Here is a 25,836-nt window from a genome sequence, read left to right on the forward strand (position 1 = left end):
TGTCTCACATGGGGCCACAGTTCAGACCCTAGCTGCAAGGGAGTCTGAGAAGCGGCATTTTAATTTTTCATTGGGGGGGAACTTTTTCTTTCTGCAGTTCAAGCATGCACCCTAACTGTCATTCAGGATGGGATCCTATAAGTGGGTTGAAATAGGAATTGAAAAAAGGCTCATCCATAATATCTACTGCTCCTACCATCCAGCTAGCTACCGTGACATCCACCCTGTTCATTTCCTCCCTAGTGCCAGAGCACTGGGAACAAGGTGAAACACATGTGGTTCTTTATTTTTATTTTCTTCATGTCTCCCTCTACCCCGTTCCTTTATAAATCCCCTCATGTGGGGACCCTGTCCACCTTGCTCTTTGCTGTGTCCTCAAGTATAAACTTACAGTGTCTAGCATATCGGTGGCACTCTGTACATATTGTTGAATAAATCAGCAGGCCCAGTTGAGAACTGAATGCAAACAAAACCAAAAATGATCACCCTTTCCATGGAAAAATACCTGTAGGGACAGGCACAACATTTACATTTGGCTTTCTGAGATTCCCAGGAAGTGCAGTGAGGAGACAGAGATAATGTGTGTGCTCGTGGAACTTGCTTCAAATGCACATGGGACTATTAAAATGTACATGATCCCCACCCCCCATTAAAATAGAGAGAAACATCTGAGTCTTTCTGCAGGTAGGAAAGCTTGCATGGCAGGCAGGTCACTGCCCTAAAAGTGCAGGCCATCAGCGAGCACCATGTTTGGAAGCGCCTGTCTGGCCTGCACTGCGCAGTGGCTCTCCATCAGGCATTCACACACATTCCCGGCATCTATGCCAGCTGGCTTTGCAACGTGGTTCATGGGCAACAGAAAAGGAAAGAAAAAAAAATCCAAGGTCTGAGGGTGCATTTTTTTCATTCTCCTTGTACAGCTAAAAGCCTAAGGAGGGATCCACAGTGGCTGAATCTTAGCCAGGGAGGGAGATGAACAAGAAAGGAAGGTCTGTGAGTTCCTGAGAGCTGGGGGACCTTCCTGGGCATTAGGGTGTTAGTGTGAGAGAACTCTTGGCTCTGTCTATGGTGCATTCCACTTCCTCGTGCTGTGGGTATCGCCTGCTGCCTAGCCCACTGGCCTTCCCTCTTCCTTCACCAGGAAGGGACAGAATCAAGGGCAGTCACAGGGAGGCAGTCTCCCAGCCCTGCCCTGAAGGGTGAGGGCCGGGCCTCTCGCCCAGGCCAGCACCTGGGGCTGGGGCTGGGGCTGGAGAACTGGGGAGGCGTGCTTTGCTCTTATCTGGATGCCCAGGGAGAACAGGAAATGTTTTGGTGCCACGGAGAAACCTTGGCATGGAGACCTTCTCCTGTCGGTGATTCATTTGTCAGACTTCCGTATTTCAAAGGCAAATAGCAAGGAGCAAGCAAACAAATGGGCAGCAAATTAATCAAATTGTACTAAACTTCTAGGAACATCAGATTTCTGCATGCGTTTCCTTCTTCAGTGGGGGTTTGTGATTATGACCTTCCCTCCTGTATAATTAGGCCAACTTCACAACCCTTAGACTCTTTTTCCCCCCGTATGAAATATGAGGATATTCATGTCACAGGGGAAAGGTGGTAAAAGGAAAGTTTCTTACACTCATCTCCCTTCATATGAGTGGTGGTTCATAATGAACACAATGTGTTTGCAATGTATTTTCTGTCAATGTAAGAAATGTCCAAACCTGAGAATTTTTGTAAAAGTTTATTTGAACCAAAACACAATTGGTAGGGGGCAAGATTTCAAATTCTCTGGAGAATAATAGTTTTGCAGCTTCTTTTCTACATTTGGAATCAAGGAAGATTACATGGAGGTGGGAGAAAGCAAGGTGGGATCAAATTACAGGGTAGTTAAGATTATGTGCTCTGTTGAGGGTGGTTACACTTATGAGGGATCTGAAAAGAGGCATTTTAAATGTGTGTTCACCTAAATGCACAAAACAATGGACAGGCAAACGCTTAAGGCAAGATCAACCTTTTACTAAAGAAGTTATATGCCTTGGGCAGGACTACCTACCAAGACCTGCCCAGCTAATTTATGATCAGATTACCAAAGAACCCTTTTTGTATATAATTCAAATTTTATTTGCCAGATGAGTTGAAAAAAGTCTGCCATTCCACAAACACTGACTCAATCTGTTTCCATGATCAGGAGTCTAATGCATATAAGGCAGAGATGAAAGTGGAAAACACTAGCAATTAAAACGACACAGCAGGAAAGCAATGGAGCACAACAGAAAAGATTCCGTTAGTGAATTAATTTAAAAGGGAGGCATGCAATCAAGGGTCCTAAATTCAATTACTAGCAAAGGACAATTAAATGACAAGGACAGATTAATAAAATGGGAGGAAGCAGGTGGGATGGAGAACAGAAGAGGGGAAGGAAGGGCTGGAGATAGTAGTAGATGGATGAGGTCAAGGGAGCGAGTCTTTCATTCACTTAGCAATTCATTCATCAACTCAACAACTGCTTATTTAGAATAAACTTTGTGGAAGGCTGAGTGAGAGATGAAATAAAGGAAACAAAAGAAGAATCATAAAGGAATAAACTGGTCTTGATTAAGAATTATAAAGTCTTTAGAATGGAAAAGTGACTATAATATAATCTGATTATCTCATTTAGCTGCATTATTTACAATAGATAAGGAAGCAACCCAAGTGCCCACCGATAGATGATTGGATAAAGATGTGGTACACGTATACGATGTAACGTTACTTGGCCATAAGAATGAAATCTTACCATTTGCGACAACATGGGCGGACCTAGAGGATATTCTGCTACATAAAATAAGCCAGATAGGCAAAGACAGATGCCATATGAGTTCTCTTATATATGGAATCTAAAGAACAAGAGAAATGAACAGACTAAACAGAAACAGATGCATAGAGACAGAGAACAAATTGGGAGTTGTCAGATGGAGGGGATCTTGGAGGGCTGGGTGAAAAAGATGAAGGGATGAAGAAGTATACATTGGTAGTTACAAAACAGTCATGAGGATGTGAAGTACAGCATAGGGAACATGGTCAATAACAGTGTAATAGCTATGTATGGCACCAGGTGGGTACTAGCCTTTGTAAATTCTATCATCGTCGAACCATCATGCTGTACGCCTGAGACTACTATAAAATGATATTGAATGTTAACTGTGATCGAAAAGATTACAAAAATAGTTACCTCATTTTAAAATGAAATGTTGTTTTGCTGCTGGCCTTTAGAATTTCAGGTTAAGTGTAAAAACGAAAAGCTTATCTCTTTGCGCCATCTAGTGTTGTGTCTTGGAATGACATGCTCCTTAATACCTCACCACCCAGAGGTACCATGAGAGTTGGAGCAGTCAAGCTCCACAGCGGGACCATTAGGCAAGGACACATTAAGAATTTCCATCTTCCTCCTCTTGAACATTATAGTTCACTTTCTCATACTTTAAGGATAACATCGTTGGTAAATACAAGTCAGCATGAAAGGGGGAAGGCTTATTTCTTTATTCTCGGGGATCATGTGAGAGAATTTTAGGGATCTGGCTAGACATACCTTGGACCAGCCCAAGCCGAAGGTTCAACAGGAGCGGTAATACAGCAGCCTGCAAATACAGGAGGCTAACATTAGGCCAAGGGAAGTGAGGCAGGTGCTTTCTGGAAGGGCCTCCGGGAGACACCTGTGCAAGAGGCCAGAGAAAAGGGTCTCTCTCCCCTCAAAGCTCTAGTGAGAGGGAACCTGGAGGAGCAGCTGTGGCTACTGCATAAACCAACCAGAGAGAAAAAAAAGAAGTAAACACCTTTTTTTTTTTTAAATGAGGAAAATATTTGAACAGACATTTCATAAAAAAAGAAAGACATACTCAGCAGCCTTAGTCATCAGGGAAATGCAAATGAAAACCACAACGAGAGACCGTTGCGCAACCAGCCAGAGTGGCTAAAATTCTACAGGCAGACAACCCAAGTCTGGTCACGGATGGAGAGCAATTGGAGGTTGTACATTTCTGGTGGGAGCGTAGGATAGTTTGACTGCTTTAGCAAAAGGCCTGGCATTTCCTTATAAAAGTAAAGCTATACCTACCAGCAGTTCCAATCCTACGTACTTACTTAAGGAAAATGAAAAACCATGTCACAAAATAAACATGCCTGTAAAATTTTCCTAACAGTTTTACTCACAACAGGCAAAACCTAGAAATAAGACAGACAACCAACCACCCACAGAAAAATGGATAAACTATAGAAGTCACCTCAACAGTTTGTTCTCTGTGTCTATGAGTCTGTTTCTGTTTTGTCTGATCATTTCTCTTGTTCTTTAGATTCCATATATAAGAGAAATCATATGGCATAAAAGAAATACCACTCAATAAGAAAAAACTATAGCTATGCACAATAACATGAATGAATCTCAAAAAAATCATGGTCAGTGAAAGAAACCACATAATGCATGATTCCACCTACTTGAAATTCCAGGAGTAGGGTAACCCTCCTCTCAGGTGAAAAGCAATCAGAAAGAAGTTGCCTCTGGGAGGGGAAATGTAAGACAAAGCTACTGGGAATGAGTAGGAGGAAACTTTCTGGGGTCAAAGTATTCATGTTCTATGCCCTAATAGCGGTTTTCATTTATTCACATTGAGTGGTAAACTTAAGATGGGTATATCTCATGGTTTGTAAATATCTAAAAGAAACTGTCAACAATTATTGAACTCCTGTTAATGATATGCCTTCTGAAGATTTTAGGGGCGAAGTGTAGTGATGTCTAAAACTTACTCTGAAATGCATCACAAATAAGATAGATTAATAGAGGGATAAATAGATGGATAATTGTGTGATAAAGTATATACACTAAAGTGTTAAATGTAGAAGCTATGTAGTGGGTTGTTGAGGTGTTCTCTGTGCAATTTTTCAACACTTCTGCATGTGTAAAATGTTGGAAAATGGCCAGTAGAGAGCATCTCAATGAAGATTCTGAAGGAAAGTCTATTTGTTTGTAAATGGAAATATAGTTTAGAATGTCACTGGTAGCATGTGAAGGACTGAACTCATGGCAAAAACAGAGGTATTGTGTTTAAAAAGGAATTATGAAGTTGAATATTAAATTTATCCGAGGAGCAGTTTATGTTTTTCAAGGTTGCAACTAAAAACCTTCCTTTAAAAAACATAAACACTTATATAAGTCTATTTCACATATGGCATGTACCATGGTTATATTGTTAGAGCGTGGCAAACTATATTCTTTGCCGTTTAACCTTCTGTTAGTATTATTTCTATAGTACCTGCATGTAATGGTTGCACTAGCTTGTGTGTTGTTAATTATTTCTAGTCATATTGGGTGTCTGAGACTCATTCCTAAGTAGATTTTTTTTAGGAAGGGTTCATGTGCACAATATTCTCTAAATTCTTACTTGCTGATAATTCTTTGTGCTTTTTTATATTTGATCATTTTGATGGGTAAAAAAGCTCCACTCACATTTTTTTCCTTGAATATCATTTTAAAGATTTCATCAGCCAGCAAGATGCTGTTTTCCATCTATCACATTGTCAAAGTTGAAGTATCCCTGAGGCTATATGAAAGCAGGCACTCTCAGGAACTATTTGGTGGGAACAGAATGTGGTAATTGGTATAATGTTTTTGGCTGAAGATTGAATAATAACTATACTATAGCAATGTCAAAAGCATACCCTTATTTTTAAAACATACATTTTAAAGTCCCTTAATATCTTCAAAAAACGTCTTTTCGATGATATCTCCTTAACCAGTCTCCCCTTTTGATGTGTTGATGGTGTCCCTGGAACATATGGGCATCTGGCTGTAACAGAATCTGTGTGCCACCAGATGGTATCTTACAGATGAAGGTCATTGTTTTCCTAGACTGTGTCTACGCCTACTCCTTGAGAAACACTACGTTGTCCATCTGAGGTAATTCTTCTTGCACGCCAGCAAGCTATTGTACACAATTCATTTTGAGTGTTCAAAACTCAGGGGCACTGCCTATCTAGTTTTCTTGCAAGAACTACTTGATTTACCTTCATAGTAAAAATAATAGCTATAATTTATTGAGAACATCAATTATTATGTGCCACGCATTTATTGTAATTGCCCTAAAACCTTACAGAATTCAGTCAGTTGCTTACGTTGTCTCCTATAGACAGAGGAGGAAATTCATGCTTAGAAAGATGAAATAATTTGCAAAGGTCATAAAGCTAATGAGTGGCTGAGTCATAGTTTGAACTTAGATTTGAGGAGCTCCAAAGTTCACCCTGTTTCTAATATTGCATCTGCCTTGCTCAATAGTTTGGAGTCACATTTTAGAACTCAGATGCAGTAAAATGCCTTCTCTTAGAATTGGAACATTGCAATTTTATTGAAGTTAACATTATTGAAGAAACTAAACATGATATTCTTACAAAATGAATTCCAGAGTTAGCAAACAAATTTCCAAGTTCGTGTAAGTAGCGAGGATATTTGAAGACTATACCCTAAAACATTTAATAATATGGCCTTAATTCTGTCATGATCCTGTAGGGTCACTATTCCAACTGAATCACCATTATTCAGTGTTTTTTCTTTTTAAAAATTGTGGTAAATATACATAGCATAAAATTTACTACCCTAACCATTTTTAAGAATACAATTTAGTAGCATTCACGTTGCTGTGCAACATCACCACTGTTTCATCATCCCAAACTGAAACTCTAACCTTTAACCTCCATGGACCTCTGCTTCTAAGACGCTAGTAAACTCTATTCTACTTTCTGTCTCTATCAGTTTGACTATTCCAGTCATTAAGTGACATGATGCAATATTTGTCCTTTTGTGACCGGCTTCTTTCACTAGGCATGTTTTCAAGGTTCATCCATGTTGCAGCATGTGTTGGAATTTCCTTCCTTCTTAAGGCTTAATATTCCATTGTATGGATATAGCACATTTTGTTTATCCATTCATCCATGGACACATGAGTTGCTTCTGTGTTTTGGTTATTGTAAATAAGGCTGCATGAACATTGTGTGCAAGTATCTGTTCAAGTCTCTGCTGTCAATTCTTTTCAATTCCTCTATGTGACTAGAAGAGGAATTGCTGGATCGCATAATAATTCTATGTTTAATTTTTTGAGGAGCCATCCTACTGTTTTCCAGAGCAGCTGCACTATTTTACATTCCCATCGGCAATGCACGTGGATTCCATTATTCCCACATCCTTACTGACATATGTTATTTTTTTTTATTTTTAAATTAATACTTCTAATAATGGCCTTCCTAATGGTCTGGTATTATTTTATTGTAAATTTGATTTACATTTCCCTAATGATTAATGACATTTATTATCTACTTATGTGCTTATTGCCCAGTTGTATATTTTTTTTAAAGAAAAACAACTAAGTTCTTTGCCTATTTTTTATTAGTTTTTTTAATTTGTTGTTGTTACAGTTTTTAATACATTTTGGATATTAATTCCTTATCAGATATTTTGCAAATATTTTCTCCCGTTCTGTAGGTTTTCTTTTATTGTGTTCTTTGATACGCAGTTTTAATTTTGATAACTTTCAATTTATTTATTTTTTCTTGGTTACCTGCGTTTTGGTATCATATGCAAGAAATCATTGCCAAATCCAATATTATGAAGCTTCCCCCTATATTTTCTCATAATAGATTCATATTTTAGCTCTTATGTTTAATCCTTTGATCCCCTTTGACTTAATTTTTGTATATAATGTAAGATAATTGGGGGGAGGGGGTGGTTATCCTACTTGCATTTCACTGAACTTTGTAGATTTGTAGATTCATATGTTTTATAAAATTTGGGAACATTTTGGCCAGTATTTAAATATGATTTCTGCCCCTTTCTCTCTTCTCCCACTGGAACTACCACAATGCACATATTAATTTGCTTTATAGGGCCCCACAAATCTCTTAGGCTGTTCATTTTCTTCTTTTATTTTTAAATTTTATTTTATTTTTTTTGCTCCTCAGACTTAATAATTTCAATTGTCTTGTATTTAAGTTCATTGATTCTGTCCTCTGCCTGCTCAAATTGGATGTTAAATTTATCTAGTGAATATTTTAATTCAGTTGTATTTTTCAACTTTCAAATTTCTGTTTGGTTCCTTCTTATAATTTCTATCTTGCTGCTGATATTTTTTGAGAATATTTAAGAAATCTCATTTAAAGTCTTTTTCTAATAAATCCAATGTCTATGCTTCCCCAAGGATAGACACTGGAGATTTACATTGTTGCTCTGAATGGGCCATGTTTTCCTTTTCTTTTTTGTATGTCTTATAATTTTTTGCTAGAAATCGGGCAAACTGGTGCTGTGCTGAGTCAGTGCTTCACTAATTGGTTGGGTGTGTTCTGAGCTTAGTGATCAGCCTGAGGTGGAAGCTTAAGGCCCTTTCAAGTCTTTTCTAAGAATGCCTCTAGCCTGGGGTTGTATGTGGCTTTCTTAATTCCCTCATGTACCTGGCTCTGTTTAATGTCTTAATATCCCAAAAGTCTCATGCCAGCTTCTCTTCAGGGTCTTAGAGAAGCTCTACTGTATGTCCTCGCCCATAATCTGTTTGTCCCAGTTGTCTGTGTGTATATAGTCTTCTTGAAGATTTCACGTGCAGTGGCTGCCACTTTCCCCTCTGTTTAATGGAATTTGAGATCCAAATTCAATGAGACAGAGGCCAGGTTTTTGGAAGCTCCCAAGCAGGTTAGAATGTGGCCGGTAAGGTTTACTCTGCAATCTTCAGTTCAAAGGAGATAACTAGGAATAGGGCTGCTGCGTCTTCCAACTGAAGAGTGTGCTGAGCTGAAGAGGGGGTAGGACAAACATGAATATAAAAAAAAGCCACGAAATGTCCTACTTTCCTCTTTTTTCAAGGCAAAATTTTCTTCATGGGGCATTCACTTGGTTACTATAGATCTTTGGCTGTTTTTCAGAGCTACGATAGGGCTTGTTCAGCCAGTTTCTTGTTTTTTGATGGAACAAGATCTCGAAGTTTCCTAGTCTGCCACTGTGATAATATCATTCCCGTGAGGAACTTTTGTGTAGTTAAAACAATCACTTAAAAAAGTCAAATGCAGGTAACAGATCAGGTAAAACAAGATCTGCAATATATTTAGGTCAAAGTTAATTTTTATAATATTCCAAAAAGCTCTTGCAAATCAATTCTAAAAATATACAAACCAAGTAGAAATTTGGACAAACAACAGAAACAGGTAATTTAAAAAAAAAAAAGAATGTCAGCATTTCTTTTGATGATGTCAAAGTGTACATTCAACTCGTATATAGGCCTATTTCTACGTAAAGTAAAGACCAAGGCTAGCATTTTATAGAAACTGTAAACTCTACTGGAGCTTTCTGAATTTTGTCAAGGTTCAGTATTTTCTCTCCAAATCTTTTTCGTAGTGTGCCTTCCTCCTCCCCACTTTCCTCCTACTTTTACTTCTCATTTTTTAAGGACCGGTTCTCATATTCTTATTATAAATCAGGCCATGATACGGACAAAGCTTCCTCTTAGGTGATAAAAAGAAGTCTAATTAATTCAGTTTCCCAACCCTTCCAACCTGGGCCTTCTTTTTCATTTCCCTGGCTGGTTCAGACTTTGCATTATGAAATGGAGATCAATCTTCATGAGCATTAATTCTCACCAACGATCAGTTCAACATCACTAAGGTAAGTTGTTACAGGTACGCCCTGCTTTTTTCAAAGTTTACATTAAGCCACTTTGCTTTTACGAATGACCTATATTAGTACCCGTTTTCTCTAAGTGTATCTTGAGGCTAAATCAGTCAGTCTATAAGTAAAACTACGCTGTATGTACATTATTTCTACTTTATACAGGTTCAGGTTGCATATTTATTATATGGTTCCTGCTTTTACCACATGTTAGTGTTATTTTGGATTTTAGATGCTATTTGTGTTGATTTGGTAGGTTATGGTTTGAGTCTGGGAAGGCTCAAAAGTTTTTCCATATTAAATTGATGATCATGGCCGCTTCTCATTATGCCATTTGGCTTGTGAAAGGTTTCAAAGGAGCACTATTTTAAATGGTAGGAGAAACCCGTGGTTGCTTTTGACACTTTAAACTTCCTTGTGTTGAGTATGATAATTTAACAGTATTGCCTGACATTTCTGGTTAAATTCATTGGGTGCCCAGTGGACATCAATTTATTCAAATTTAATTAGGATGTTTAAAGTGTAGGATGATAGTGAAGTTGGGTCTAGAATTTTATTTTAGTAAATAAATATCAAATTCAAGGCATAAGGTTTGAAGAGCCTTTAGCCATATCAGGAGAACGTCAGTATCCTTTAGCCATATCAGGAGAACGTCAGTATTCACACTAACCCACTTCACAGGTTGACTTAGACACAAAGTTATCACCACTTTGCAACTACTTCATAAAATTACAAAAAATAAAAATAAGTGAAAGCTCAGGTTAAACCAGAAACTCTGTGTGTTAAATGTTGGTTTCTTTCTCAGAGGGGAAGTTCAAGTTCAGTTTCGGTCAGTAGACATGAGTGAGAGTAGTAGACAGGGCATCGCGCTATTTCCTCTTTCATTCATGTTCTTGCTGAGTTTATGGTTTGGTTGAGTTTAATTTAAACCCTCTGAAGCTTACGAAGCAGAAATGGAACTGGCACTGGCAAGAGGAACTGCACCTTCACATTAGGGACAGAGTTCAAAAAGAGAAAAGAAATGCCCTCTAGAATTTCAGCCAACGAGCAAGACAATGTCCTTTCTGAACGGTGGCTGAGAAGGGAGACCCATGTGCACAGGTCACTGTTTATCTAATTCTCTGCTGTAAATGTAACTGTCTATCTACGTCCACAATATATTCATCACATTATAAACCCGGGAGAAGTTTTAATGATGAAAAAATATAGTCTGACCTTGGCTTTCTGCTAACACTGGATTGGTTGTTCTAATCGCCTTGTTCCTTTTAATAAGGGTTTATTTCAAAAAGCCCTATGAGTCCCTCTACATTAAACCTGTGAACAATATCGACCCTTTTAAATACCAATAGCTACATCTGGGGCCCAGGAGTGGGCAGTGTACACACTGACACACGTTTACTTCTTGCTCTTAATTCTGCAACCCTGTCGAGCTAGTGACCTGTTTCAACCGCCTCAGGCTGTGTTATTACTTTACTTGTCTGTATAAGGCATTGCGGCAACCTGTGGTGTGTCCTTAGGCAAATCTCTCACCACTAGGTTTCATTTTCCTCCTTTCTCAGACTAAGGAGTTGGATGAGGCGATCTCTACACTCCCTGCCAATTGCCATGTTTTGCTATAATACCTATGTAGTTGCAATATTTATTATATCCTAACAATAAAAAATGTGCTCATTTCTGGACAAGCACATTCCTTTAACCAGTTGGAGTCAGTAAAGCGAATGGGAGACTGGACAGTGAATCTGAACTTTCTCCAGCACCTGGGTGCTCCCAGCAGGTTCTGCCTGGGAAAGGCGGCTCCCTCTCTGCTGGGAAAGGGTGAGTTTCTGCACTTACTTCTCTTACAGTGTCGCCAAGAAGAGAAAGTGAGATTAGAGAAATGGAAGTAATTAGCTTTGATTAGGAACAGAGTGGTTGTTTTTTTTTCTGTCCCTCTGACTACACACTGTTCAATTCTGACAGTTTTGCATCAGCCTCAGGTTAATAACAGAGGAATTCCCTCTCAGTTAGATATTCATTAACTTTTTAGTACTGGCCCTGACCACACTGAGGGGCGAAGTCCCACTCTCTTAACTTTCTCTGTTGCTAAATCTGTGCCCCTTTTAAGGAAACCCAGGGGTCTGCACCTGAAGAAGACAGAAGACATTCTTAAGGAGCTATTTTCTGTGCCTCTTGCTGTGATTGTGTTTTGTTTCCTTTGCCTTTCTTGGAATGCACCAACTATAACTGGTCTTTTTATTTTTTTTTAACTTCAGTTTCACTTTCGAGATTGCAGCAAATTTGCCGCCCGCCCGTCCCCGATGAACACACGGCTGGATTGGGACTGATGACAACAGGGACGGTCAGCTGTCCTCAGAGTACACAAAGGTAGAGATTTCACCTTCCTGTGGGGCTAGGATCGCTCGTTGGGTGAAGCTAGGTGCACGATGGTTTTAGGATTCTTTGCTCTGGTGCTTGAAATCTAGTCAGAATCACTCTAGGGGCATGAAAGAACAGACAGATGATGTAGGTATGGGAAGAAGTGTATCATAACTCAGTACAAATAATAGCAACAAGCCTAATGAACAGGATAAAACATTTTTATGCAGCAAATGAAAAAAAAATGTTTCTTTCCTTTGTAATGTAGCTGGCAGGCACATTAGGGTAGCTACTGAAATCATTTGGCAATAGCCTTCACAAAAAAATCACAGCTTCGTCTTAAAGATACAAAGCCCTGGGAGCTTAAAAGAGCTTGTCTCCCTCTCTCAGCCTTCAGGGCTGGGGAGGAGATGCCTGGCACTGTATGACAATGGGCTTGACAAGGAGGAACTCTTGCACTGTTCCCAGGGGTGAGAAAATGGCTTTCTTTGGCCTAATAAAGGAGGAAGCTTGGAGCTGAGAAGTGGAAAGCCACTCGGAGGTGTAAGAGGATCAGAGATTAGCTTGGGCAGATGTGGGTCAGGTCACATGGAGATGGAGTCGGCCTTGGCTAGCAGTTTTAGGAAGCTGCTTCCCAACTTTGCAGTATGGCTTTGTGTCGGCATGTGTCTGCATACAGTGTATGTGTCTAAATTTAGGGGGACAGAGAAATGTAAAGTTTACACAGCAAACAGTACAAGCCAAACTGTAGCTGGTGGAAACTCGAAGCAGCCTGGCTCCGGACTCCATGTCCTCACCGCTGTGCAGTGTGGCGCTGGCTTGGACAGAGATGGAACCCTGTGCTCCCTGAACCCGCTCTCCAAACGGCCAGGCCCCATGTCCTCAGAGCCTGTGTACATAAGATTGTGTATAGCTTTAAAAATATGCAGTGCCAGCATTGCAAAGGCCATTAGATGGGAATGTTAATTTACAGAAGCTGATTTCTTCTGTTTTTCTGAGAACTAGAGTAGGATAAAAATAAAACCATTAATTTTAAAAAGAATAATTTAAAATACTCAGACAAGTTCTGTTTTCCTAGAATAATCACCTAAAAGGATTTTACATTCAAACTTATCTGGAATTCTTCTTGTGACATGACTTTTAGATCTTATACAAAAATCTATTAAAATATCATTATTATTGATTCATCCCCATACCTTGAGGATATATTTGATTTTTTAAAAACATGTGAAATGGTAAACTAGGTAAACAATCATACCATAAAATACTACATCGGGTACAAATTCCACCAAAACAAGTTTGTAGCCATACATAGAAAAAAAAGAGTGGTTTTCTTGAACTGGTTTTTAACTGCCCATGGAAAGCTGTTCATTCAACATATATTTATTCAATACCAGCTACATTCTAATCATTTTTCTTGGTTACACAGCATAAAATAAAAACAACCATGTCCTCTCCTATTACCACTTACTTCTTCATAAGGAGGGATAATTAAATTAAAAATAAAATTATTTCAGATAATTCCCATAAACCATTGCATGCAATAAGTGATCTAGTAAAAGAGTTACAAAATGGGAAAGTTTACACTTCTGACTTCAAGACTTACTGTAAAGCTACAATAATTAAAAGAGTATGGTTTTAGTTATTAAACAATCTATAACACAATATTAACTATAAAACAATAATAAAAAAGAAACAACCTGATTAATAGATGAGTGAAATATTTGAACACAGGGAAGACATACAAATGGGCAGTAAGCACAGAAAAGAAACTGTTAAGTGTCATTGCTCACCAGGAAAATGCCAATAGGTGGGTGTCAAACGGGTTCGGAAACCCCACTGGTGAGGCTCTGGGCGTCTCCCGAAGAGGAGAGATCACTTATTCTGAGGGTCACCTGCCCACCTGCCCGGGATGTGTGCCCTGGAAGAGGGAAAGTGAAGGTCTCCACGAATTAAAAGAAACAAACAAAAAGAATTTTTTAAAGGCCTCGGAATTTGTGAATGTTGTATTACAAGTGATTAGATTTATTAATTTCACTCTTTAGGGTAAGATGTCCCATGGGTGCCTCCTAACCTGAGACTTTCTTTTCAGTCTTTAAAATGAAATGGAAAAACAGCACTTTGCAAGGAATGAGGCCTCCTTAAGTGATGTGGTTGTTCAGGGAGGATGCTGGCTGCTTCCCAGCCTGCGAAGACAGTGCCACGTTGGTCCTGAATGAAGCTCTCCACCTAACCCAGGGTGGAGTTAAAGGGGCTTCATGCATTTCCGTGAATATCAAGAATTTTACATGCTTGGCTCCCACTACTATTTCCTTCCGATTTAATGGCGAGCTGTGGTTGTCGGGTGATATATTTTGTTTTGCATAGATTTTCCTTTATAAAGTAAAAAATTTACAAAATAAGAAATACCACATGATCTCACTCATTCATGGATAATAGAGACCATTATAAACTTTTGAACAATAATAGATACAGAGGCAGAGCTGCCTCAAACAGATTGTCAAACTGCAGCAGGAAGGCCGGGGAGGGTTGCGGAGCAGGAGGTAGGGGGGTAAGAGATCAACTAAAGGACTTGTATGCATGCATATAAGCATAACCAGTGGACATAAGACATTGGGGGATAGGGGAGGCTAGGGGACTGTCTAGGGCGGGGGGATAAAATGGACACATATGTAATACCCTTTGTAATACTTTAAGCAATAAAAAAAAGAAAAAAAAAAAGAAATAGCTATAATTACCACTTTATACAACATGGATTATTATACTGATTAATAATAGTAGTAAATCCTGCTTTGTTCCAGATACCGAAAGACTTATTTCCTTTAACCTTTGTAACAACCTATGGAGGAGTGACTCTAATTATCTCTACTTACAAGATGAGAAAACTAAGGCCTGAGAAATGAATTAACTTGCTCCAGGCTATATAGTAGAGGATCCAGGATCAGAACTCAGAGGATGTATTTCCAGGGTTTGTTCTCTTAATGACTGTGTTTCTTCAAGTCTTACTGATTCTGCAGTGAATGGTCATTTATATAATCATAAAACTGTAAATGATATCTATTGACTTTAAATTTTATGAATTGATCTAGACCAAGTATATCTGACTTATCATAGTCTTAGGATAAATGCTAACATTGTATATCTATTATAGCTGACAGTTTTAGGAAATGCAAGGAAGGAAGAAGTGTGTAGAAAATACAGGGGTGCATATTTCCTGTATCACATGGTGAAGAGTCGAGAGTTTTTTTTGTGTAAAGTTGGTTGATCAATAAGTAGAATTCTAAGTATAGTCTTTAAAATTAAAATTGTAACAATAGACTAAATTAAATTAAAAATAACTAAAGAAAAATTGTGACAGCAATGATGAAACAGAATAAGTTCCTTATCTTTAGAGTGGGAAAAAAATACTTAGTCAGTAAATGAAGAAATAGTAGTATATTATTTAGGTTTGTGAAGGTGACCATGAGAATTAAAAATAGACACTGTCAAGAGGTTACTTTAGGTCATTGCCATGGGAGTGGAAGTGAAGGGTGAAGAGGGAGTTTGTATTATCCGTTTTGTATTTTCTGTGCTGTTTGAATTACATATATATATATATCTAATATTCTAAGTGTCTGACCATCCGACTGGTCACTATGATGCGCACTGACCACCAGAGGGCAGACACTCAACACAGGAGCTGCCATGACGTGCACAGAGAAATGGCACTGCGGATCTGGCGCCCACAGAGCAACCCTCGCTTCCCCCAGGTGGAACATAGGCCCCGCCACCACCCTGGAGTGACAGCCCACCAAATCGCAGCCGATGCTGCTGAGACCCCATAGTGCAAAATGCAGCCCACAGCCCAGCCCAGCCTGGAAACGGTGGCTGTGGGCACCGGGTAATGATGTCACGTTTTTGTTGACATTCTGAAGCCAAAATTGTCAACAGAATATGTCTAAAGATCAACTATTGCCACAATGTACTTCTGAAGCCAAAAGAAGCCAGGGTTGTCAACAGAATATATCTGAAGACCGACTACTGGCACCACGTACCTGTGAAATTGAAAGAAGCCAGGGCTGTCTACAAATGTATCTGAAGACCGACTACTGGCACAGCGTACCTCTGAGGCTGAAAGAAAGCAATGTTGTCGACAGAATACAGTGGGGCCTTGACTTACGAGTTTAATTCTTTCCGTGACCGAGCTTGTAACTCAAATTACTCGTATGTCAAATCAAAAAGTGAACAAGTGAGACATGTGATGCTGGGCTGATATTGTGGTGTTCAGTGTGACGTTCGCTGTGCCAACTAGCGGTAGGGTATCTGAAGCTGGCTCATAACCCGAATTTTAGCTCGCAATTCAAAGCAAAAAATCGGCGAGAGACGGCTCGTATCTCGAAAAACTTGTTAGTTGGGACACTCGTAAGTCAAGGCCCCACTGTATGTCCGAAGAACAACCATTGACAAATACTACCAACACTGGTAGGAACTGCCTTCATAGCAAAATGAGATAAATGAGGATGCAATTATTGAACACAGTGTGGTGGAATGACTCTTACATGTCTATTTTGCCTATCCCTCAATTTATCCAATGAAAAACCAACTGATGGAAAATTTACTCAATGTTGTAGCAAAGGCAAAGTTTCTCCAAATGATATAAATTTTCCAGAATACCCAGCATATTTTAAAAAATTAATGATTAACGAATTGCTTTGTCCCCGTCTGACTCTGGGCTCCCATTTAAATTATTTGAAGACAGTTTCCTGTGATTGGGGAAATAGTCATTTGCGATGACTATTAATAAATCACAAGGACAAACTCTAGACAGAGTAGGAATATTCCTACCTGAACCCATTTTCAGACACGGTCAGTATATGTTGCTTTCTCTCGAGTTTGAAGAGCGTGTGATGTTAAAGTTGTAAATACTTCATCACAAGGGAAATTAGTCAAGCACTCTGAAAGTGTTTTTACTCTTAATGTGGTATACAGGGAGATAGTAGAATAACTTTAATCAATTTATCAGTCATTGTTTGTATCAATGTTGTTTTTATATCATCTTTTTGTTGTTTTATATCATGTTTTTGTTGTTTTCATATCATGTCTTTTTTGTTATATCATGTTGTTATTGCTTATTTATTAATCATTTATATATTATTTTCATGTATATCTTACTAATTTTCTTTCACCTCTGACACTTCTATTATAGAGGAAAGGCAAATAGTCATATTAAAATATTTCTTCTAATTAATTTCCTTTCAATGTGCACAAATCCGTGTACTGGGCCACTAGTTTCCATTTAATGTACTACTTGTAAAATACATACTTGTATATCATGAAAGTTATAGTAAAAAAATCATGCATAGATACATTTGGTTATATATTTTACAGAGAATATACCAATGCATGTGAAAACATGTGTTATTAATGTAATTTATTGCTTTTTAATGTTTTTTTATAGGGCAGAATCATGAGCCGGAGTCTGCTGTGGCATATCTCCTGCTTTCTGGGACTGTTGCCCTTTTGGATACAGTGTACGTCTTCTGCCAACAGCTGTGCTGTTTGGCATGAAGTAGCTGACTGCAGTCATCTGAAGTTGACTCAGATACCCGATGACCTCCCAGCAAACATAACAGTGCTAAATCTAACCCATAATCAACTCAGAAAATTACCACCTGCCAATTTTACAAGATACAGTCAACTGACTATCTTGGATGCAGGATTTAACTCCATTTCAAAACTGGAGCCAGAATTGTGCCAAAAACTTCCCTTGTTGGGAATTCTGAACTTCCAACACAATGAGCTATATCAACTTTCTGACAAAACCTTTATCTTCTGCCGGAATTTGACTGAACTCCATCTTAGGTACAACTTGATCCATAAAATTCAAAATAATCCCTTTAAAGGCCTGAAGGTAAGATGAAAATGTTTATTTCCATATAATAAATGAAAAGTATGTTATCTAATGTTAAGATTTCAAGTCATGTATTCATTCTTATACTTAATATCTAGATATCTGGGTGAAGGAGAATTTTAATCTACCCAAATTGGGGGGCTGAGGGGAACCACACACAAATATTGCCATTATCATGGGAAATGTTTTCAAAAGAGAAAATATCATTTTAAATCAGTTTCTTTCTTTTTTTAAAATTTTTTTTATTGATTTCAGAGAGGAAGAAAGAGGAGAGAGAGATAGAAACATCAATGATGAAAAAGAATCATTGATCGGTTGCCTCCTGCACGCCCCCTACTGGGGATCGAGCTCGTAACCCGGGTATGTGATCTTGACTGGAATCAAACCCAGGACCCTTCAGTCTGCAGGCTGACACTCTATCCACTGAGCAAAACTGGCCAGGGCTTAAATCAGTTTCAATCTTAATTTTAAAGATCTCTGCATCTCTTGCTTCTTCCCATTAGAAATAGAACTTTCTTAGATACAAGAGGTAGAGATCAGAGATGAATCAGAACATCCCATGAGGAGCACAGCAAATAACCTTTCAAGGCTGCTGATTTTGTACCTGAAATAATGAGAAAAATGTCTAGTGCAAATTCTGACTTAAATAAGGTTAACACAGTTAACTTAAAGTTATCTATTCTTGATTTTAGAAATCTCGCAATATTGCTTTCCAATGACTACTTACAGTTTTCCTTTTAGTACTTCACTTGAATTTTAAGTCTGTGAAAAATGTACAAGGTAGAGCTAAAGTAGGTTGATAGTTGCTCATATGAAAAATAATACAACTAATAAATAATACAAAAATAAACTGTTTCATGTACTCACAACTGTAAACCTACTTTTGCCCCACCCTGTATTTAATATCTCTAAATTTGAGACAGTTATTAAATGCTTTTCCTAAGCCAAAGCCATTTTCAAAACTATTTGTTTTCTTCTTTTTATGGACTTATAAACACCAGGTCATTTCTTGACCTCAGATGCCAAGAATACATATATATTTAAATATGCTTAGAAACTTTTATAAAATGATTTGCTTGGAAGCTATTTGAAATTTCTTTTGAGGCCTTCTTAGATTTTGAGATGGAAAAAATATCTTTGGATACAAAAACCTCAATATCTGGTTGAAGTAATCATTGGGGGAAATTTTAACATTGTTTTTTTAAAATAAATAAAAGTGTTATTCTCTGTAATAGACATAAGATTTTGCCCTAACATATATATCAATGTTTCCTTATCTTTTACTTGAGTTTGTAGCATACATGTTCAAAAACAGCCTAGCGTGAAAAAACACCCCACAGCCCTGACAAAACAAACAAAAATGAACATTCTCTACTAGACATGCTACGAGACATGATGCAAAGTTTATATAGCTATCGATCTTACTCAATATAAAAATCTTAGGATTTCATGGTTGACAAAGCTCTACTCATAGTTCTTTTTTAAAATATATTTTATTGATTTCAGAAAGAAAGGGAGAGGGAGAGAGAAATAGAAACATCAATGATGAGAGAGAATCATCAATTGGCTGCCTCTTGCATGCTGCACAATGGGCACCAAGCCCAGGAATGTGCCCTGACTGAGAATTGAACCATGACCTTCTGGTTCATAGGTTGATGCTCAACCACTGAACAACACCAGCAGGGCCTCATAGTTTTTAAGAAAACATTTCTCTTTTCTTGTTATTTAGTTTCAAGATCAGAAATACATGTTTATTATAAATAAACTAGAGGCTCGGTGCACAGATTTGTGCACCGGTGGGGTCCCTCGGCCTGGCCTGCTGGGATTTGGCTGAAACTGGCTATCTGATTTCCCCAAGGGATCCTGGATTGCGAGAGGATGCAGGCCAGGCCGAGGGACCCCACTGTTGCATGAATCCTCTAGGATGCATATAAGATCTTTGGTTAATCTCTTCCCACCTTCTCTCCCCCCTTTCCTCTGAGATTCATCAGTTTGTTCCATGTTTCCATGCCTGTGTTTTCCACTCCTGCATTGAGTGTCTGCCCCCTGGTGGTCGGTGTGTGTCATAGTTACCAGTCGGTTGAATGGTCAGCTGGTTGCTTAGGCTTTTACATATAGAGATATGTAAATACATGCTCATTATGACTTTTCTTTATGTCATGAATAAGTAAGCATAAGCCTTTCTTATTTCAGTAAGAGAAATAAAGTGATTCTTGATGTAAGAAACTAAATCCTTACAACAATAATATTTTTAATCTCAACAAAGGTTTTTATTACTCTTATTGTCAGTTTTCTATAGAATAATAGAGAAATGACATTTTGCTGTTGAGTTCTTTCTAAGGTTCACATACATTTAGAGCAGGGGTGGGAAACCCCTGCAGACCATAGAAGGCCCGTAAAATCATTTGGTCTGGCTCTACCAAGGCATTAGGAATGAGTTAATTAAGTGTTTGACCAAATATGCAGACTAATGTTTAAGTTGATGGTTTTGTATAGCATATGAATGATATTATAAATATCCAAATGGCACTTGGCAGAAAAAAAGGTTCCCCACCCCTGATTTAGAAGAACTATTTTTGATGGCAAGATTCTAACATCTACTTATTTTTTCCTCTCAGAATTTAATCAAATTAGATTTATCTCACAATGGCTTATCATCTACTAAATTAGGAACTCAACTCCAACTGGAAAATCTCCAAGAACTTTTATTATCAAATAATAAAATTCATGTACTAAAACGTGAAGAACTTGATTTCCTTGGCAATTCTTCTTTAAAAAAATTAGAGTTGTCTTCAAATCAAATTAAAGAGGTAAGAAGTGAGGTAAATTATTTCATGTTCTGTCTTTAGGTGTGGGCAGTCCGTAATTGTGTCACATGGATAGGAATCCAAAAATCTCTATAGACTTGCAAAATCCTTCACACTGACTTCTTGGTCATTGATGTCACCCTCACAAGAAAGGGAGTTGGGTAGCAATTAGGAGCTAGGCCTCTGCTGGCAAACAGAAGTGGCTTAAAATCCTCCTTCCATTATAGACCAGTACTTTGACTTTGGGGAACTTCACCTCTCTGGGTCCTCACATGTAAAGTGGAAATACCATCTATCTTACAAAATCTCTGAAAGAATTAACATAGCATGATGCTTAAGAGCACGGGCTTTAGAGCTAATTTAGTTGCCTTCCTTTCTGGGCTTTCTCTCTTATTAATTGTGCAAGCAGGCAAATTATTCAAGTTCTCTCTACTCCAGTTCTCCAGTTATAAAGTTCGTATAATAAACATTACTTCATAGAACTGTGTGCTAGACAATGTAGCACATGTCGGGCATGTAAGGACCCCAGCAGGAGTGACATCTAAGCTGAGCCATGGATACTGAGTAGAAGTTCCCCTGTGGCCAGGGGAGGGGCAGAGAGGAGTGTTGGAGCAAGGTGCAGAGTAAGGAGCTGTGCATTAGAGGGATGGAGAGAAAATCCAGAGAAGGTAATGAAAAGAAGAGGGGGCTGGAGTAACGCATTGTGTTTAACAGATTGTGTTGCAAGGGTCATACAAACTCTACTGTGTCTTGGTTATTTACCTCTTTTTTCCCCTCCACCCTTAGTTTTCTCCAGGGTGTTTCCATGCAATTGGAAAATTATTTGGTCTCTCTCTGAACAATGCCCAACTGGGCGCCAGTCTCACCGAGAACCTTTGTCAGGAATTGTCAAACACAAGCATTCAGACTCTCTCCCTGAGCAGCACCCAGCTGTACAGAACAAGCAACACGACTTTCGCTGGACTAAAGCAGACGAACCTCACCGTGCTTGATCTTTCCTATAATGGCTTAAATGTGATCGGCAATGATTCCTTTGCTTGGCTTCCACATCTAGAATATCTCTTCCTGGAGTATAATAACATAGTACATTTGTCTTCTCGCTCCTTCTATGGGCTTTTCAATGTGAGATACCTGAATCTGAGACACTCTTTTACTAAACAAAGCAATTCCCTTGCTTTGTTTCCCAAGATTGATGATTTTGCCTTTCAGTGGCTAACATGTTTGGAGCATCTTAACATGGACGATAACAACTTTCCAGGCATAAAAAGCAATATGTTCACGGGACTCACACAGCTGCGATATTTAAGTCTATCCAACTCTTTCACCAGTTTGCAAACTTTAACAAATAAAACATTTGTATCACTTGCTCATTCTCCTTTACTAATACTCAACCTAACAAAAAATAAAATCTCAAAAATAGAGAGGGGTGCTTTTTCTTGGTTGGGCCACCTAAAGGTACTTGACCTCGGCATTAATGACATTGGGCAGGAACTCACGGGCCAGGAATGGAGAGGTCTAGAAAACATTGTTGAAATCTACCTTTCCTACAACAAATACCTGCAACTGACTAGCAGCTCTTTTGCCCTGGTTCCAAGCCTTCAGCAACTGATGCTCCGAAGGGTGGCCCTTAAAAACCTGGATAGCTCCCCTTCACCTTTTCGCCCTCTTGCCAATATGACCATCCTCGATCTAAGCAACAACAACATAGCCAACATCAATGATGAACTGTTGGAGGGTCTGGACAGACTGGAAATTCTGGATTTGCAGCATAACAACTTAGCCCGGCTCTGGAAACAAGCAAATCCTGGTGGTCCTGTGAATTTTCTAAAGGGTCTTTCTCACCTCCACATCCTTAATTTAGAGTCTAACGGCTTTGATGAGATCCCAGCAGAGGCCTTCAAGGACTTGCTTCAGTTAAAGAGCATCAATTTAGGGTTGAATAATTTAAACATACTTCCACCATCCATCTTTGACAATCAGGCATCTCTAAAGTCGTTGAACCTTCAGAAGAATCTCATCACATCAGTTGAGAAGGATGTTTTTGGGCCAGCTTTCAGGAACCTGAGTAATTTAGATATGCGCTTTAATCCGTTTGATTGCACGTGTGAAAGTATTGCCTGGTTTGTTACCTGGCTCAATGCTACCCATACCAATATCTCTGAACTATCAAGCCATTACCTCTGCAATACCCCGCCTCAATATCATGGTTTTCCGGTGATGCTTTTTGATATATCACCCTGCAAAGACAGTGCCCCCTTCAAACTCCTTTTCATAATAAATACCAGTATCTTATTGAGTTTTATTTTTATTGTACTGTTCATCCATTTTGAAGGCTGGAGGATATCCTTCTACTGGAATGTTTTAGTGCATCGAGCTCTTGGTTTCAAAGAAATGGATAGACAGCCAGAGCAGTTTGACTATGCGGCGTATATAATTCATGCCTATGAGGATAGGGACTGGGTCTGGGAGAACTTCTCCCCAATGGAAGAACAAGATCAAACTCTCAGATTTTGTCTGGAAGAAAGGGACTTCCAGGCAGGTGTCCTTGAACTTGAAGCAATTGTTAATAGCATCAAAAGGAGCAGAAAAACCATTTTTGTTGTAACACAGCATCTATTAAAAGATCCATTATGCAAAAGGTAGGTGAACACTGTGACATTTGAAGTATATACAGTGGGGCCTTGACTTACGAGTATCCCAACTAACGAGTTTTTCAAGATACCAGCTGTCTCTTGGCTGATTTTTTGCTCTGAGTTGACAGAGTAATTTGAGTTAACGAGCTCCTTAACAAGCTCCTTAACGAGCTTGGTCTCGGAACGAATTAAACTCGTAAGTCAAGGCCCCACTGTAGCTGTTTTTACATTGAGCTTTTCAATATTACAAACATTTTACTCACAATTCAAAGAATCTACACTAATAAAAGAGAAAGATGCAAATTGACCATACCTTCGTGATGCCCACCAGCCAATCAGGAGTGAGTATGCAAATTAACCCAACAAAGATGGTGGGTTAATTTGCATATACAGGCACCGAGTGGCCAGGGGCGGGGTGGGGCGGGATGCTTGCATTGTGCTGCTCTGGGCCTCTGGGAAGTGTGGGAAGGCGGAAAGGCGGCTCTGGCCAGAGCAAAGGTGGTGCTGGAAGCCAGGTGAAGGAGGCCCATTCTTGCATGAATCTTCATGCATCAGGCCTCTAGTTTAAAAAATAAAATTAAGAAAAAATATGACCTGATTTTTAGTGAGAGATCAAAGTAAATTCTAAGGGGAATTTTAGATTTTAGAGCTTTTGACTATTTAAAACTGTATATTTATATATAACTTAATTCAATTTCTTGTGGTTTTGTTTGTTTGTTTTTACTTAGATTCAAGGTGCACCAAGCAGTTCAAAAAGCTATTGAACAAAACCTAGATTCCATTATCTTGATCTTTCTTGAGGAGATTCCAGATTATAAACTGAACCATGCACTCTGCTTGCGAAGAGGAATGTTTAAATCTCACTGCATCTTGAACTGGCCAGTTCAGAAAGAACGGAAAAATGCCTTTCATCACACGTTGCAAGTAGCACTTGGGTCCAGAAATTCAGTACATTAGATTTATTTAAAAATTAAACAAAGGAATAACTTTCCTAATTTAAAAAGTTTCATGGTAAATTTAAGTTTTACTTGGAAACAGTGTAAATCTATTTGTTTATATTTTATAGGTGAGAGTATTAGATCACAGTTATCTCTCTTCTATGGAAATATATCTCCTTATTTCAGACTTTTTATAACCAATTGACTTAATTTGACCCAAAAGAAACATATAGGAATATTCCCTATTAATGAATATACATAATTGGTTACTGAGGCCAATGAAAACTTAAGAAAGTTTAAAAATATTCCTCATTTAAGTAAGGTAAGAGTTATGTGAGGGTTTGTAATAGTTATATTTGGGTATTTTATGTACTCAGAATAAAAAATAATTGTTTTAATGGGCACAATGGTATTTCAATTATAAACAACAAAATATATACCCATATTTTTTAAAAGTTTAATTACAGTATTTTGCCAGTTGAAAAGCTTGTATTTTAGTAGTGCCTATCCCAGTGTTGACTTTGTTAAATTTTAAATACCATTTTAATATGCAGACTCTAGGGCAGAAAACATTTGTTAATAATTTTGATTACTTAATGAAACAAATGATTTAATACTTACATTTTCTTAATATTTGAAATCCTGCCATAGAATATGTTAGAAGAAATAATTCTCTTACTTAGAATAATTGCAGAAAGGCTTACTTCTTGAAGGTTAATTAGTAGATTGGCTTTGTGGAAACAAGATATTGTCCTCCCTTGCTCACAGACTCTGGAGGTAGCCTTGGCCAAATCACTTGGTCCCACTGATTCATGATTCATGATCTTGAAAATATGATGATAAACAAAATCATAAATATTCTCATGTATTTAGTGATGATAATCATTAATCATGGTTTAATACCTTCATATAGATTATATTATTGTACCACAAAATAATATGCTAGGTATAAATTAGTCCTTGTGATTATTTTGTTTTACATAAAAATTCTAATTATTGGAAATAGACATGAATAGCTTTTTTTTCTTTCTTTATTGATTAAGGTATTACATATGTGTCCTTATCCCCCCCCTCCAGCTCATGCCCTCACCCCCCGCCGCCTCCCCCCACCCCCCATGTCTGTGTCGATTGTTTATGCTTATATGCATGCACACAAGTCCTTTGGTTGATCTCTCCCTCTTACCCCCACCCTCCACTACCTTCCCTCTGAGGTTTAACCATCGGATTGATGCTTCTCTGTCTCTGGATCTGTTTTTCTTCATCAGTTTATGTTGTTCATTATATTCTACAAATGAGTAAGATCATGTGATATTTGTCTTTCTCTGACTGGTTTATTTCACTTAGCATAATGCTCTCCAGGTCCATCCATGCTGTTGCAAATGGTAGGAGTTCCTTCCTATTTTTACAGCAGCATAGTATTCCATTGTGTAGATGTACCACATTTTTTAAATACACTCATCTGCTGATAGGCACTTAGGCTGATTCTAAATCTTAGCTATTGTAAATTGTGCTGCTATGAACATAGGGGTGCATGTATCCTTTCTGATTGGTGTTC

At 38.3% G+C, this 25,836-nt stretch overlaps 1 protein-coding gene across 1 annotated transcript; it reads left to right on the plus strand.

Moving 5' to 3' along the window:
* Positions 1-9,345: 9,345 nt before the first annotated feature.
* Positions 9,346-24,902, plus strand: TLR3 (toll like receptor 3). Its single transcript, XM_036301357.1, has 6 exons — positions 9,346-9,655; positions 11,911-12,022; positions 17,451-17,903; positions 20,522-20,713; positions 21,497-23,349; positions 24,072-24,902. Exons 3-6 carry the CDS (start codon positions 17,460-17,462, stop codon positions 24,298-24,300), a joined length of 2,718 nt encoding a protein of 905 aa, XP_036157250.1. The 5' UTR covers positions 9,346-9,655; positions 11,911-12,022; positions 17,451-17,459; the 3' UTR covers positions 24,301-24,902.
* The last annotated feature ends 934 nt before the right edge of the window (positions 24,903-25,836 follow it).

Source organism: Myotis myotis, unplaced genomic scaffold (assembly GCF_014108235.1).
Source record: "Myotis myotis isolate mMyoMyo1 unplaced genomic scaffold, mMyoMyo1.p scaffold_m19_p_3, whole genome shotgun sequence".
Lineage (NCBI taxonomy): Eukaryota > Metazoa > Chordata > Mammalia > Chiroptera > Vespertilionidae > Myotis > Myotis myotis.

Coding starts and splice junctions, on each gene's coding strand:
- TLR3 (XM_036301357.1), top strand. CDS start 17,460: ATGAGCCGGAGTCTGCTGTGGCATATCTCCTGCTTTCTGGGACTGTTG. Junction 17,904..20,521: donor ATCCCTTTAAAGGCCTGAAG/GTAAGATGAAAA, acceptor TTTTCCTCTCAG/AATTTAATCAAATTAGATTT. Junction 20,714..21,496: donor CTTCAAATCAAATTAAAGAG/GTAAGAAGTGAG, acceptor CTCCACCCTTAG/TTTTCTCCAGGGTGTTTCCA.